The following is a 14,460-nucleotide window of genomic DNA, read 5'->3' on the forward strand; positions in this document are numbered from 1 at the left end:
CAGAGACTAGCTTGATATATATTATATTCATACATGTATGTATCAATGAGTATGTTTATATTTGTTTTGATTATAATAAAAGAGAGCTATTAAAATATATTATAAGATAAAGAGGTCGATAAATAGTCAAAATATTGAAAATATTTAAATAAATATAATTAAAATATATTATAATAAATTAAAGAGACTTCTCAAATATCGACGTTCAAATCTTAATGACGCAATTATTAATCAAAATCTCTGTTTTAATATATAATGATGGAAAAATTAAATTCAGAATGTGTGGCAGAAAATATTATGTAATGTAACACGGCACTCACGTACAGAATCTGAGAATCGCTTACTTTGACAAGGGAAGAATCGGATTCACAACAGGTGCCGCGACAACTTTACGAAATCCAAACAATCAATCTTTTCAATAAAAAAAAGGTTTTTTTTTTGTCACAATAAAAAAGGTTTTTAATCCTCTTTTGTCATTACTCATTAGTATTATTTTGGAAGGAGGTCATTAGCTCCAAAGGTTCTTACTTTTCTGAACTAATTTGCTTTTCTCTAAATAACTGTTTTCGGGATACTCTAATATTCTAGCACTAGCATTTTTACTAGATTACCTCTACTTCTCGAGTTTCGTTGGCAAATAGACATGATTAAGAATATATTAAAACTATCAATTGATTTTGTTCGAAGTTATATTTTTGGTCTACAGCACTCTTATGCAATGATCTATTACAATTTTAACTTAGCGTGTATTAATTCAGATTTTGATGATTTACATGTAATTTATAAATTTTAATAGATTATACTTGATCTAATTTTATATGGATTTTATACAAAATATCATACAGCTAGTATAGAGTTTTTAAGATTTTTGATGATATTTCAAATATCTTAAAATACCTAGTACAATTTCATAAAAGATCCCGCATCAATTCTGCATAAAATATCTCCCATTAATTGTCATCTCATTTTATACAATATTTTATACCCAATTTTATACACTCGAAGGCCGATAAAAAGACAAAATCCCATTGACACACGTTTAAAAACCGTTGCTAACTTTTGTATTATTCAAATTCATTACGACAGTTTGTCGCAAAAATTAATAAAATATCATCGCGACATTGCTGTGTGCCCATTATTTAGTTCACATCCTCAACTCTCTCGTCAGACACTCATTAGTATTATTGTAGTAAGATGGACAACAACATCGTTAACCAGCCACTTCTCTCCACAAATGACTCCGACCAGACCCCACCGAATCATTCTCTCCGGCGATCAGACCACTCCTCCAGCTTCATTGCCGACGCCGCCGACATCCCGAAAATCACGGGGATCAAAGAATTCTACGTGCAGTTCGTTGTCGAATCTCGAAAACTATGGTACCTTGCTGGTCCGGCCATTTTTACTAGCTTGTGTCAGTATTCGCTTGGTGCCATCACGCAGACTTTTGCTGGCCAGGTTGGAACCCTCGACCTCGCGGCGTTTTCGGTTGAGAATTCGGTCATCGCTGGTTTCTCGTTCGGCACTCTGGTAAAGTACTAGCATGCATACATAAATTTATTAGTTCGTTTTACTGCAAAGAAGTCTCCCGAAAGTCTGAACTCTGATATGTTTGGATCATAATATTCTAACAAATACATAATTGTCTAGTCTAGTATATTTCTCATTAACGTCACACTATGCATAAGGATACTTGTTCTTGGCAATCGATTGTCAGAGACCTGTTAAGTAATATTCAATTTCGTTTCTGGACCGTTGGATGAAAATGATTTCATCTAGTGTCGGACGAGTGAGTACCTTTCCAACAGTTAAAATACGCTAGACGTATTAAAAAAATATTATAATCATGACAGCTGGATATTCATCCAACGGCTCAGAAATTGAATGTTACTTAACAAGTCCTGACAATCGATTGCCAAGTACCAGGATCCTATGCATAGAAGTTGTATTAGTGAAGTAGTTGATTGAGTTGTGAATGGAATTAATGCAGCTGGGAATGGGGAGTGCATTAGAGACATTATGTGGACAAGCCTATGGAGCTGGACAAATCAGCATGCTTGGTGTTTACATGCAAAGATCATGGGTGATTCTCAATTCCACTGCGTTTCTCCTCATGTTCCTGTACATTTTCGCGGCACGGATTTTAAGACTTATTGGACAAACAGAGGATATATCTCGAGAAGCTGGGAAAGTGGCGGTTTGGATGATCCCTCAGCTCTATGCCTACGCGATTTATTTTCCCATCTCGAAGTTTTTGCAGTCACAGAGCAAGATTATGGTGATGGCTTATATAGCCGGTGTGGCATTGGTGCTGCACACTATATTGAGCTGGCTGTTTATGATGAAGCTAGGGTGGGGGCTTGCTGCTGGCACCGCGGTGCTGGACTTTTCGTGGTGGTTCATAGTGGGGGCACAGATGATTTACATTTTTATGGGGTATTGTGGAGAAGCTTGGAGTGGATTTTCATGGAGGGCTTTTGAGAATTTGTGGGGATTTGTTAAGTTGTCAGTTGCTTCAGCTGTAATGCTCTGGTAATTCCATCTTCTAAAACCACATTTGATTTCATTTATAATTAATGTTTTCGTTCTAAATCATGTCAAAGTGATAGAAGAAGACCGATGCCTCGATGACCTGCCTTATTGTGTAGACCTTAATTTATTTCGGATCTGTTTTTGATTAATGTGACATCTGACATTATTTCTGCGTTAGTTATTGTAGCATCAGGCCGTTTCATCAAGTCGTCATGTCACCTTGTCGCATCTGTAGTAGCTCTGGAGTAGATATAGCATTGCACAAATAAATACTACAACCACCTAACCACAGCCAACTAAATACACAACAGAACTATAACATGTAGCATTAAGTTTTATGTTTTTTAGTTCATAAATTAGTTAGACAAAGGGATGGGTTTTTGCAGTCTTTAACTTTCCTCGATCTGAAATCTAAAATTTAGACTGATGTTCCTCATTATTTACTATGAATTTATTGAATTACAACAATATACGAATGTTAGTTCCATGGATGAAGGCTACTTCAATTGCTCAGCATACACTTTTAGTGTTAAAAGCAACCAGAACTTGAAGAATGTACTATAAACAGAGAACTTGGCTTTTTGTTTAAGAATCTGTAGATAGTATACAGTTACACATTTATGGAGTGGAGAAACCTTAATGTTGGACAACATCATTTGCTATATAATTTGGTAGCTCCCACTTTACTTGGTGCAAATTATAAATCCAGCAAGTGTTGTATGATTGTGCCGCATATTTTGACTGGAATCATGATGACAGTTCAAGGGAATATTAATTTTGATGATGAGTATGAGTTTGTAGCTAATTATAATTTGAATATGCATCTGTAATCCGTTTACACGTATCTCAGATACAATAATTGTCTTTTACATTGATAAGATATGAATTTTTTTACTTTTGTTTTGGGCCGTGTACAATTGCAGCTTAGAAACATGGTACTTTATGGCATTGATACTGTTTGCTGGATATTTGAAGAACGCTGAAATTGCTGTTGATGCACTCTCCGTTTGGTACTTATCTCTCACTTGATACTATCCCATAAATATACAAATGCATGGATGTGACACTACAGCAAAGGAAAAAAAAATTGGATAAATAGTTTGCTGGGAGTTATATACTAAGGGTGAATCCTTTTTTCCCCCCAAAAAACGTATATGCTAATAGCTCGCCTGATTGATTGCAGCATGAATCTAGTGGGCTGGACAATCATGGCAGCTATCGGATGTAATTCAGCTATAAGGTAATGAAGTTGTAGGTGGATGGTTATCTTATAAATGCTGCTATTTGGATTCGATTCAGCCTACTATGCAGCAGGGTTATATAACCTCCGTATGCAAATGTGCAGTGTAAGGGTTTCAAATGAGCTAGGAGCGAGGCATCCAAGAACTGCAAAATTTTCAGTAGTGGTGGTGGTGATATCTTCATTTCTTATAGGACTTTTCATCTCCATCATTCTTATCATATTCAGGAAGCAGTATCCTGCCGTTTTCTCTAGCAGTGAGGAAGTCCAGAAAGTTGTTTACAGCTTAACGCCATTGCTAGCAGCTTGCATTGTCATCAACAATATTCAACCAGCTCTCTCCGGTAATTTAAATGAATCTCTACTTTCTGAACAAAGGACAAAATGTTCCAACTTTGTACTAAGTTTCATGTGCATTATGATTGCAGGTGTGGCTATAGGAGCAGGATGGCAAGCAATAGTTGCTTATGTGAATATTGGGTGCTACTACATATTTGGAATTCCGCTGGGACTGACTTTGGGTTATATCCTCAACATGGGTGTCACCGTAATTCTTCTTTACTCCAGCCACTACAATTTTTTCAGCTTTTTTGGAATTTGATCAGAAAGCTAATGGTAATTATAAATGTAATGTGCAGGGTATTTGGATAGGAATGCTCACCGGGACAGTGGTACAAACCCTTGTTTTGTTTCTCATAGTATATAGAACCAACTGGAATAAAGAGGTAAGTTTTAAAGTCTCCCTCCCCCCTACTTATGGTACTTGTTTGTATAACGCGTTAATGTTTGAATTTGGTGCAAATTGCAGTCATCTATTGCTGGAGAAAGAATCAGAGAATGGGGAGGGGAATCTAAAGATGACAAGATCACGGATCTAATTGCCTGATGTTAAAATCGACCATCTGGTGACTAAGTTCAGATAATTTTCTGCAATTTTCTTTTGATAAACTATATACATTATTCTTTCCCTGATAAGAGTATCATTCATATTGCCAAGAAGCTTGAGATACCTTCATTGTGTATTTCAGAAAGAGTATGTGTTATTACTGTGCTCGTAATAAATGATAGGTTTCTAAGGTTTATCTTTATTGCGTTTTTCAGAAAGAGCATGTGTTATTATCAGCGATCAAAGGAAGTCAGTTTTTTGTTGTAGAACATTTCAATCTTTCATCACTATCCTTGCATTTATCATTCTATGTCCCTGCATAGCTGTAAATGACAAGCGTATTTGTAGATTGAATCAATAATGGTGAAAAATGACATCGTAATAGGAATGAAGTGTCTGAAAGTGACTGATATGGCACAACTGGGATATGTGACCAACAAGAAGAATGCATGTGCTTTGAAAAGGCTATGCACTTGCATTGAAAAACAACTATAAATGTTCTGGAAATCTGAATTTTACGGTTTACCAGCACTGTGATTGCTAGATGGTTTGAAAACAACCAAAGGATTTAAAGGACATTGAGAGGGCTATTCACTAGCCATGCCGAGCGTTGACCGAACTGAGCCGAGCTTAATTTTTATTTTTTATTTTTTATTGACGAGCCGAGCTTCCTTATTGGGATAAATATCAAAGACATGACTTGTTTGGTTCAAATATATCAAATTAGTCACTCATTTCAAAATTGACTCAATACATATGAAGAAATCACATCGTAAAATTCTTGATTGCTTTCGATTGCAGTCTCCTATGCTACAACTTGACAGAGGATCGAGCCAAAGCTTCTCTATAAGCTTTCATGAAATCGGGACATAAGACAGAGAGACACGTGTCATACATTTCATGTACGGGAAAATCAAATCAGCAACAAAATTCAATTCTATGCATAACAGGATTCTAATTGAATTCCCGCTAAAAACTGTTGATAACAGTTTTAACAGAAATTGAGAATTTGACAGTTTTGAGCACACATTCGGAAATTAACAGATTTCAAATAATTTTTCTGATTCTGACAGTGTAAAACTTGCATATTTCAAAGCAACTGCTGTACCTTCTGGCAATTCGTATCACAAAATATGCTCGCTGTAGCATTTAGGCAAGTAGTCGTGTAATTTGCTTTGACAGTCGTGCAGCGGTTTCCAAAATACAAGCATCAACCTCAGAACTATCTCTTCTGATGGTCCTGACACATTTTATTCTGACATGTCCATTTAAATCATGAGTAGATTCTGTCCTGCAGCCTGCAGGTTTTGTTCACTATACTACTGTTCTCAAGTATCGACAGGTTAAGCCTAAGGGAACTGCTCATATATTATTGAGGATACAGCCTCCAATTCTGAATGCAGATAAGAAAGGAGAGAAGATGCTGTGTACATTCATCGAATCCTTCTAAAATTAGCTCAACATAGGGGAAAAGAGTAATGCAAATACTGACATCAATCAAAAAATTTCAGCGATATAAATCATAAAGCATTGATAACTTTTAACTTTGTTGAATATGTACACTCACAGTCACAGAACATATGATAAAAGCCTGTTCAAGATCCATGTATACACGATGGCTAGCACAGCACCAACTGGAATTGTTACTGCCCAGGAAGTCACAATCTCTTTCACGGTTTCTGCTCTTACGCTGTTAAGTCCCCTAGCAAATCCCACCCCCATGACTGCACCAACCAGAGTGTGAGTTGCTGAGATAGGTAGTCCAAGATTCGATGCAAACATAACCACAGAGGCGGCTGCAAATTCAGCAGCAAAGCCTCTAGTTGGAGTTAGTTCTGTTATCTTATTCCCAATTGTGGCGATCACTCTATATCCCCACATCATAAGCCCTGCCACAATCCCAAATCCGCCCCATGCAATAACATCTATTGGAATAATAAGTTCACCTCCACTTGTACCGCCTTGTAGTATAGACAATGCCCCGGCTAATGGACCTATTGCATTAGCCACGTCGTTTCCACCATGAGCAAATGACATGAAACATGCTGATAGGACTTGCATGTATCCAAAGACTTTATAAACTATTTCTAGCTGAGTGCCTTTTGGACCTGCAACTTCAGCAAGTAAGCCAATGTTTTTCTGGTGAATGGTGTCCTCCTTTGGATCTGATTGTGCTGAAACCGACTTTACAAGTAGGTGACCAAGCTGTTTACGGATAATTCTGTCAAAGAGGAAAGCTCCAACAGTGCCCAGTGCTAAAGCTTGGACAATAGCTACAGAGAGTATTTTGCTTAGAGGAAAGGCTATAAAAGAGATTCCAGTAACACCGATGAAAACCCCAATTGGTGCTGCAGCAGCAGCTGCTTGTCCCGGATTTGGAGCACTGTAAACAAACTAGACATAGCTGAAATGGTTAGTTCAGATATCCTATTCAAACTAATTTAACATTCAGGGTACAGAGAATTATCAGATTCAGGATTGCATTGCCTTGTATTTGCTAGCCCTTTAGAATTCTTAAGGTCTTTAGATTTTTTTGATACTATACTGGTGATTAAGTTTCTTTTTATTGCCATAAGCAGGCAACTAACTGTTATTGAGTATAAGGTGAGTCACGAATGAATTATCATATCATGAGTTCTCACTAAGATTTTTTGAACATAGAACAGAAACAAATCCCAATTCACACAATATCAGTAAACTAGACCTTTTAGCAGACCAGAGTACAAGTAGTTGTATAGATCAGTCTTTTTTTGCAAGAACATACCCTACGGATGCATTTGTAGACAAGAAATGATACTGCTGCTCCGGTCACAGGTGAGATGAGCCACGACGAAGTCACCCTTGCCAATGAACCCCAAAATACAGCATCACGTCCCCCATAGATAAGACCAAAGCCAACCATTGATCCTATTATACAGTGAGTGGTTGAGACAGGCAAACCATAATACGATGCAACCTGGAAATCAGAATTGACAGATACCATTAGTACATAATGACATTTAAACAAACACACAGAAAACCCCCCAAACATAGATAGTATCTTGTAATGTTGTTATGCAGAACAATTTCATCACAGTAATGGAGAATTAGTCAATATTAAGTCGGCATAGGTATAATTGAGTTTCTTGTAGCAGCTACTACATTGGTAATCTTAGTTGATCCATTAAAGAGATTAACAAACATGGTTAGAACTATATACATGTAAGAGCTTGACAGTTAAGGCCTAGGGAAAATAGCAAGATACATTGAAACAGAGTTTATTATTTTGAGAATAGATTATAGTATCTCAGCTCTTCAGTTTACTTAAATGACACAATAAAAAATGCTCTCATCAATCCTATGATATTAGGCTCTATACCAATTTTACAGAATCAAAAACCTAATATCTTACTCATAGTAAAAACACGAAGATAATTGAATCGACAATGCACCTGTAGCCAAGTACCAGCAGCAGCCAAAGAAGAAAGTAAACCAGCCAAAAGCAAAGTATCCTTTCCTTGAAAAACATCAGCAACAAGAATTCCCTTCTGTATTGTACCAGTTACATGTTTTCCCATCAAAAGGGCCCCCGAAAACTCCAGAACTGCAGCAGTTACCACTGCCTGCCTTAGAGTCAAAGCCCCTGAACCCACAGAAGTCCCCATGGCATTAGCCACATCATTGGCTCCAATATTCCAAGCCATATAAAATCCAAACAACAAAGTCCCATACGACAAAAGCTTCGTCTTCAAACTCATCCCCTGCCCTAAAGAGTTCATAAAATATGGGAAGCAAAGAGCTGCCAGAGCTATGCATATCGAAATAGCAGTAGCTGTACTAGAAGGTATGTTAAAGGCCTGTGCCATCCCTTGCAATTCCTCTTGCTGTTTCTCATTTTCTTGATGTTCACTCAAAGCATGGATCTTTTCACTGTTTTCCTCCCCATCAGCTTCAGCAAAAGATGATAAAGAAGCAAAAGGCCGCGTAAGATCATAATTCTCTGCACTCAAAGTAGGGAAATAGAGTCTTGAAGACAATAACTTTTTATGATCTTTTTTCAGACTCAGAGAAAAGAACGGTGGTCTGTACTTGGACTGATCAAAATGAGAGCTGTGGATCAAGAAAGCTCTTGGCTTGACAGTGTTTCGAGTCGAAGAAAGGCAGTAAGAAGAAGTCATGACTATCCACAGCAGGATAAACTGATAACTTGAGTCTGAAAAATGGAATGTATGATTATTCTGATAGATTCTTGGCCATGGAACTTAGAGGAAGAATGTATCTTGGCTTTTTTCACATTGCTAGATTGTTTTTTCAATTTTTTTTTGGTAGAAAGGAGAATATGGATTTGGATGCATGCTATCTAAATGAGTGGTGCATGTGTTGTTACTAAGCCACTTCATCCATATACCACAACTTTTAAGCTAAACTTCATATATCCAAAAGTATAAACATAAATAAAAAATTTATGTCTCAATTTATCCATAAAAATTTTATTTATTTATCCATAAAAATTTTATTTTCAACATGTATATGGGATTTATAAATTGCCTTAATGAAATCATATTATAAATCTATACTATATTATTAAAATCAAAATATGGGATGGTTTTAATTGCCGAGTATTGCAGGGTATAATAATTAAATTATATTAATTGATTAATTATATTATATATTAAAAATTTGTAGCGGTTAACTCATGTTTAACTTGTGGTCAATATATTAGTTAAAATTTAATTGACTTATGACATACTATAAATTATATCGCTTAATTAAATATATTATATACTAAAAATCTGTATTATATATTTAATTCCTCTATTGATTAATTACGGCAGATTTAATATTATAATAAAAATTTATTTATGACATGTACTCCTTCCGTCTCTTTTTAATCACTTTTATTTCCCCACGTAATTTAAGATGATTAAAAACACATAATTCCACTAATTATTTTTATAATTTTCTTTTTGTGAATAAATCTCCTAACAACTTATTAACCCAAAATACGGCCTATAAATATTTGCACAAACCATATATTTAGGGTTTGCATGTGTGCCGCTCATAAGTTGATCTCCGACCAAACTCTTGAACATAATGCAGAGCGACCAGGTTGTATGGCAAGTTATCAGACACAATCACTGCAGTTTCATGTCCAAGTATGTGTCTTATTAACCCATCATGTCTTTTTTAATTTACTTAATAAACAGAGTAAAAACATAATTATGTTATTAATTTATATAGCCCTGTTTTGATTGTTGGAGCTGAATTTTGCAGAATTGAAACTGCAATATTTTGTCGAAATCCGTATAATGTCACTGGGACCTGTAACAGAAGCTCCTGCCCTCTTGCCAATAGTCGATACGCCACCGTTCGTGATCATGATGGTACTTTATTTTATTTTATTTTTACTTTTTTGTAATTTGATTAGCCTTGTTTCGTTCCAAGTATGAGGAATTATGAGCTGTGTAATGTGTTTTTTGTGATTTGATCGAGTTCCGATTGATGTAGTTAGAATGCTCGTGTAATGTAGTAGTTTGCCTTGTAGGGAAGTTGATATTTTGTTAGTTGTAATACAGTTGTTCGCTTAATGCAAACTAATTTAGCCTAGAAACTAGAAACCAGTAAATTGTACGACAAAAGGGGATGGTGCTCAATCAGCTGATTGTCGCGTTTTTTTTTTCTATTTTTGTGCAGGAGTGTTCTATCTGTACATGAAAACAGCTGAAAGGGCGCATATGCCCAATAAGTTATGGGAAAGAGTTAAATTGCCTAGAAATTATGAAAAAGCCCTTGAGATTATTGACAAACATCTGGTATTGCAGTTTCTATCTTATCATGTGATTCGTTAATTTGCCCTTTTCAATTTGCTTTGCAAGGAATAGAAGTGTCTGATATGTGTAATTACATTTTCTGACAGATGTATTGGCCCAAGTTTCTTGTACACAAGACAAAGCAGCGGTTGACTAAATTGACTCAAATGAGGATACGCATGAGGAAGCTTGCATTGAAAACAAGGTCTTGTGTTGTTTTCATTAATTACCATGTTTTTTTCTTATAAGGAGCTTAAATCCCTGTTATTTTTAACTTGGAATTTTGTTGATCTCTATTTCACATAGGGAGAAGATAATGACTATTCCTAAGAAAGTGGAAACGAGAGACCGTAGGAGGATGGAGAAGGCTGAGAAAGCAGCAATGGTGGACAAGGTTACTTTAACAGTTGCTCATTGGCTTGATGAATCATATACTAATGACTCTACCTTACTGAATGCACTTGTTATTTGTTTGCAGAGCATTGAAAATGAATTGCTTAAACGTCTGGAGAAAGGCGTCTATGGGGATATATACAGTCATGTTAAAGAATACAATAAGCTTCCCGATGACATTGAAGTGAAGGATGTTGATATTGAACATGAAGAAGATGATGTTTGTATTCCTGTTGCTCCTATTATTATATATGTTTCCCCATTTTGTGGTGTTTATCTTTAGTTGTTTGGTACCTGTTCAGCCAAAAACTAAACGCTTAATACTAAACAAATTGATACGAGTTGCTTCTTATTTTTTTTGTTTACCTGTAATAAATGATAATAGGAGGTTGAGATTGAATATGTTGAAGGCTATGAAGAACTTGAAGAGGAGGACGATATGGAAGATTTTGGCGGACTTGCAATAGGACAGGGTGCTGCAGATGATGATAATGGTATAATACTTCCTCATTTGTTTTTGATAATCATTCTTTAGAATCACGTCTTGTTTTTAAACCAGCGTTTATTGTCACAGATGGATCAGACGAAGATGATGAATTGATAGTTGCAATGAATCGGAAAAGAGAGAGAAAAGACTCAGCTTTTGGTGGAAAAAGGCTTGATAGTCATGGACCTAATGTCAAATCAAAGAAGAAATCAAGAGTACTCGTGGAGGTAATACGCCTCATCTCATATTAGACAGACACTGAGCATAGCATCGAGGACACATATTAGTTACTAAATATTGTTGTGTGATCCAACCATGTTTGTGTATTGAAGTGCTTAAATTGGTTTAGTGTTGCAAAAATATCAACAATTGTTGTTCACTTTTTTCTTGTGTCGAAATGCTTGCTTATTTTTTGTAACTGCAACTACTGACCAAGTTTAAAATCATGTGATCCTTCTATTGTGCAGGTTGAGCATGACCTTACTGATGAAAGACAAATTAGCCATCACGTAAGGTCTCATCGGAATCTAGTCAGGTAGACAGACTACTGGGGGAATATGTTTTTGCCGCGAATTTGGAATAAAGTTTTGAAAAAGAAGCCTGGCAAAAGTAGATGCTAGCTACTTTTTTCTAGTTCAGAGAAGCAGTATCTTTATAGAATTTCAGCTTTATATTTGTCTTCTTTGTCCTCAATGCAATGAATATTATGTTCTTAAATATAATTTATGCAAGTTTATCAAGTATTTATCTAGTACAGTACTATACTATCAATATCTTAGCAGTTAGCAATGCATAATTGTTTGTGTTTTCTTTACGTTATCTTCTTTATTTCATCATTTTTATTGAAACGCGATTAATTAGAAATAAATATATTAAGTATGATCTTTTGCCTAAAAATGAGGTCATTGATACTGGAATCAATTGAATGCAGAAAACAAATGAACAAAAGATATTGAGCACACCAATGTAACTTGGATTAACCAAGATTAACATGTGAGTTAGAATCCCTATTTTTTAATCAAAAGAATTACTTAGGGACCATGAAGGGTGTTTGGAATAAAAAATATCATTGTAGTGTCTGTATGTCATTTTTCTGCTAATTACAGGTACTTAAAAATATTTGGTAAGTTGACCTGCAAGGCAAAGCAACAGCTTTCTCAGACTTCCATGGAGATCCCAACACTGGAACTCCAGTCTACCTCAGATCACCTGAGTATACCAGTTATTGGAATGGGGACAGCAGTTGCTCGACAGAACTATGATCTAGCTACAATAAAGGAAGCCATTGTTGAGGCAATTAAGGCTGGTTACAGACATTTTGATACTGCTGGTTTGTACAAGTCGGAACCATATCTTGGAGAAGCCTTAGCTGAGGCCCTTACACACGGTCTTGTCTCTCGAGACCAGCTCTTCATTACTACTAAGCTCTGGTCTGCAGATGCTCATCCCGGTCTTGTTATCCCTGCTCTTAAGAGATCTCTCCAGTACTTTTTATCTTCTGCGTATCTTATTCTTCTGTCTATGAAATATTTTGTCTTTGTGATTTTATTGTATCCTGCTTAGCTATAAGTTTAAGATATATGATCCAATGATATTTACTAGCACTAGAAATCTTGAAGGAGTTAAGTTAACATGGTACTATTACATGATTAAGTGAGTCTTAAGTTCCAACCTGGGCTCCACAAATTCTCGCCAATTTTTATTTGGACACTAAAGTTGGTGACTGAGGGGCTCCCAGTGATCTATCAATCTGAAAAAAACCTTATAAGTGAGGGGAACTGTAGAAGAGACATGATCCACTTAGTAAGGAATGAAGTTCGGATTATAAGTCCTTTGTTCTTGAGGCTTTAATTGATATTAACAATTAAAAATAAGTGAAACTTCGATTTGTGTAGTCGTGAATTGATGGATGTTTCATGATAAATATATTTAGGGGAATAAAATCTATTAAAGTCGAGGTTCCACATCGAATCCATCTTCCTGGTAAAGCCTTTAGGTTTATGTTTGTATATATGACAAATATTTACATCTAGTTCAAATTGCCTTATTTTTGGAATTGTTGATTTGTGTAGGAATCTGCAGTTGGACTATGTTGATCTATATTTGATTCACTGGCCCATCAGTGTGAAGCCGGGGGAGTACATATTTCCAGTAAACAAAGAGGATCTTCTTCCTATGGACTTTAAATCTGTGTGGGCTGATATGGAAGAATGCCAAAGGCTTGGCCTCACAAAGTCCATTGGAGTTTGCAACTTCTCTTGCAAGAAGCTTGAGGACTTACTGTCTCATGCAACAATTCCTCCTGCTATTAACCAAGTTAGTGATGACTCTTGCAATCCATATTCATTTTACAAGTAATATATGTATCTGAAAAATATATTAATCTTCAAAGGTGGAGATGAGCCCAGTTTGGCAACAGAAGAAGTTGAGGGACTTGTGTGCAGCTAATAACATCACAGTGACAGCTTATTCACCTTTGGGAGCAGTTGGGGCTCGGTGGGGAACAACTCAAGTTATGAATTGTCAAGTTCTGCAGGAGATCGCGAGAGACAAAGGAAAGACAGTTGCTCAGGTTCTGTTGGGCTTTGCCTATAATCTGCATTGCTAACATGACTTAAAACATAACAGTAGGGAACTACTTATGATTCATATTTTTGTTATATGCTTGAAAACAGGTTATTTTAAGATGGGTATACGAACAAGGGGTTACTCTACTGGTGAAGAGCTTCGATAACAAGAGAATGAGGGAAAATCTAGAGATATTTAGTTGGGCTCTTTCAGAGGATGACTATATAAAGATTAATGCAATCCACCAATCAAGGGGAATGCCTAAATATGAATTTATTTCAGAAAACGGACCTTTTAAGTCCGCCGCTGAACTATGGGATGGAGAGATTTAACTATGAACAAATCATGTAATATGTAATTCTGCACTCCTTGACCTCATATCATTCTCTATTTTAACTCCACTGAAATTTGAAATGTAGTTCTTAGAATTCCACATAAATTCAATGTTGCATATCACAAAATATCACAACATAAATCATCTTTGCATTACAAGGGCTTGTACAGCATCTGCTACCATTTTTTTTGGTTATACTTGTATAAAAGGTGTGACGTCTGAAACGCCAAT

General features: G+C 36.0%; 3 protein-coding genes across 3 annotated transcripts; 2 read left to right on the forward strand and 1 right to left on the reverse strand.

Annotated features, from left to right (window-relative positions):
* The first annotated feature begins 1,133 nt into the window (after positions 1–1,133).
* LOC108198912 (protein DETOXIFICATION 30-like) lies at positions 1,134–11,945 on the forward strand. Its single transcript, XM_064083845.1, has 20 exons — positions 1,134–1,530; positions 1,991–2,532; positions 3,456–3,542; positions 3,716–3,772; positions 3,878–4,116; positions 4,201–4,319; positions 4,411–4,497; positions 4,581–4,652; positions 6,889–7,043; positions 7,238–7,262; positions 8,699–8,800; positions 9,729–9,793; positions 9,912–10,021; positions 10,332–10,450; positions 10,555–10,652; positions 10,754–10,841; positions 10,926–11,060; positions 11,226–11,334; positions 11,415–11,554; positions 11,795–11,945. Exons 1-20 carry the CDS (start codon positions 1,195–1,197, stop codon positions 11,864–11,866), a joined length of 2,757 nt encoding a protein of 918 aa, XP_063939915.1. The 5' UTR covers positions 1,134–1,194; the 3' UTR covers positions 11,867–11,945.
* On the reverse strand, positions 6,152–9,011 carry LOC108200078 (inorganic phosphate transporter 2-1, chloroplastic). The gene is made up of 3 exons (XM_017368139.2): positions 8,090–9,011; positions 7,423–7,614; positions 6,152–7,052 (listed from the first exon to the last, which is right to left on the reverse strand). Exons 1-3 carry the CDS (start codon positions 8,813–8,815, stop codon positions 6,228–6,230), a joined length of 1,743 nt encoding a protein of 580 aa, XP_017223628.1. The 5' UTR covers positions 8,816–9,011; the 3' UTR covers positions 6,152–6,227.
* Positions 11,946–12,400: 455 nt separating the features above from the next.
* Positions 12,401–14,273, forward strand: LOC108199655 (non-functional NADPH-dependent codeinone reductase 2-like). Its single transcript, XM_017367576.2, has 4 exons — positions 12,401–12,811; positions 13,400–13,643; positions 13,720–13,899; positions 14,003–14,273. The coding sequence occupies exons 1-4, from the start codon at positions 12,495–12,497 to the stop codon at positions 14,225–14,227; spliced, it is 966 nt and encodes a 321-aa protein (XP_017223065.2). The 5' UTR covers positions 12,401–12,494; the 3' UTR covers positions 14,228–14,273.
* Positions 14,274–14,460: the final 187 nt, after the last annotated feature.

The sequence above is a fragment of the Daucus carota genome, chromosome 8, assembly GCF_001625215.2.
Source record: "Daucus carota subsp. sativus chromosome 8, DH1 v3.0, whole genome shotgun sequence".
Classification (NCBI taxonomy): domain Eukaryota; kingdom Viridiplantae; phylum Streptophyta; class Magnoliopsida; order Apiales; family Apiaceae; genus Daucus; species Daucus carota.

Coding starts and splice junctions, on each gene's coding strand:
- LOC108198912 (XM_064083845.1), top strand. CDS start 1,195: ATGGACAACAACATCGTTAACCAGCCACTTCTCTCCACAAATGACTCC. Junction 4,117..4,200: donor TATTCAACCAGCTCTCTCCG/GTAATTTAAATG, acceptor TTATGATTGCAG/GTGTGGCTATAGGAGCAGGA. Junction 11,061..11,225: donor TTGAACATGAAGAAGATGAT/GTTTGTATTCCT, acceptor AAATGATAATAG/GAGGTTGAGATTGAATATGT.
- LOC108200078 (XM_017368139.2), bottom strand. CDS start 8,815: ATGACTTCTTCTTACTGCCTTTCTTCGACTCGAAACACTGTCAAGCCA. Junction 7,615..8,089: donor CTGCTGGTACTTGGCTACAG/GTGCATTGTCGA, acceptor TCTGATTTCCAG/GTTGCATCGTATTATGGTTT. Junction 7,053..7,422: donor TCTACAAATGCATCCGTAGG/GTATGTTCTTGC, acceptor AGCTATGTCTAG/TTTGTTTACAGTGCTCCAAA.
- LOC108199655 (XM_017367576.2), top strand. CDS start 12,495: ATGGAGATCCCAACACTGGAACTCCAGTCTACCTCAGATCACCTGAGT. Junction 13,644..13,719: donor TTCCTCCTGCTATTAACCAA/GTTAGTGATGAC, acceptor TAATCTTCAAAG/GTGGAGATGAGCCCAGTTTG. Junction 13,900..14,002: donor AAGGAAAGACAGTTGCTCAG/GTTCTGTTGGGC, acceptor GCTTGAAAACAG/GTTATTTTAAGATGGGTATA.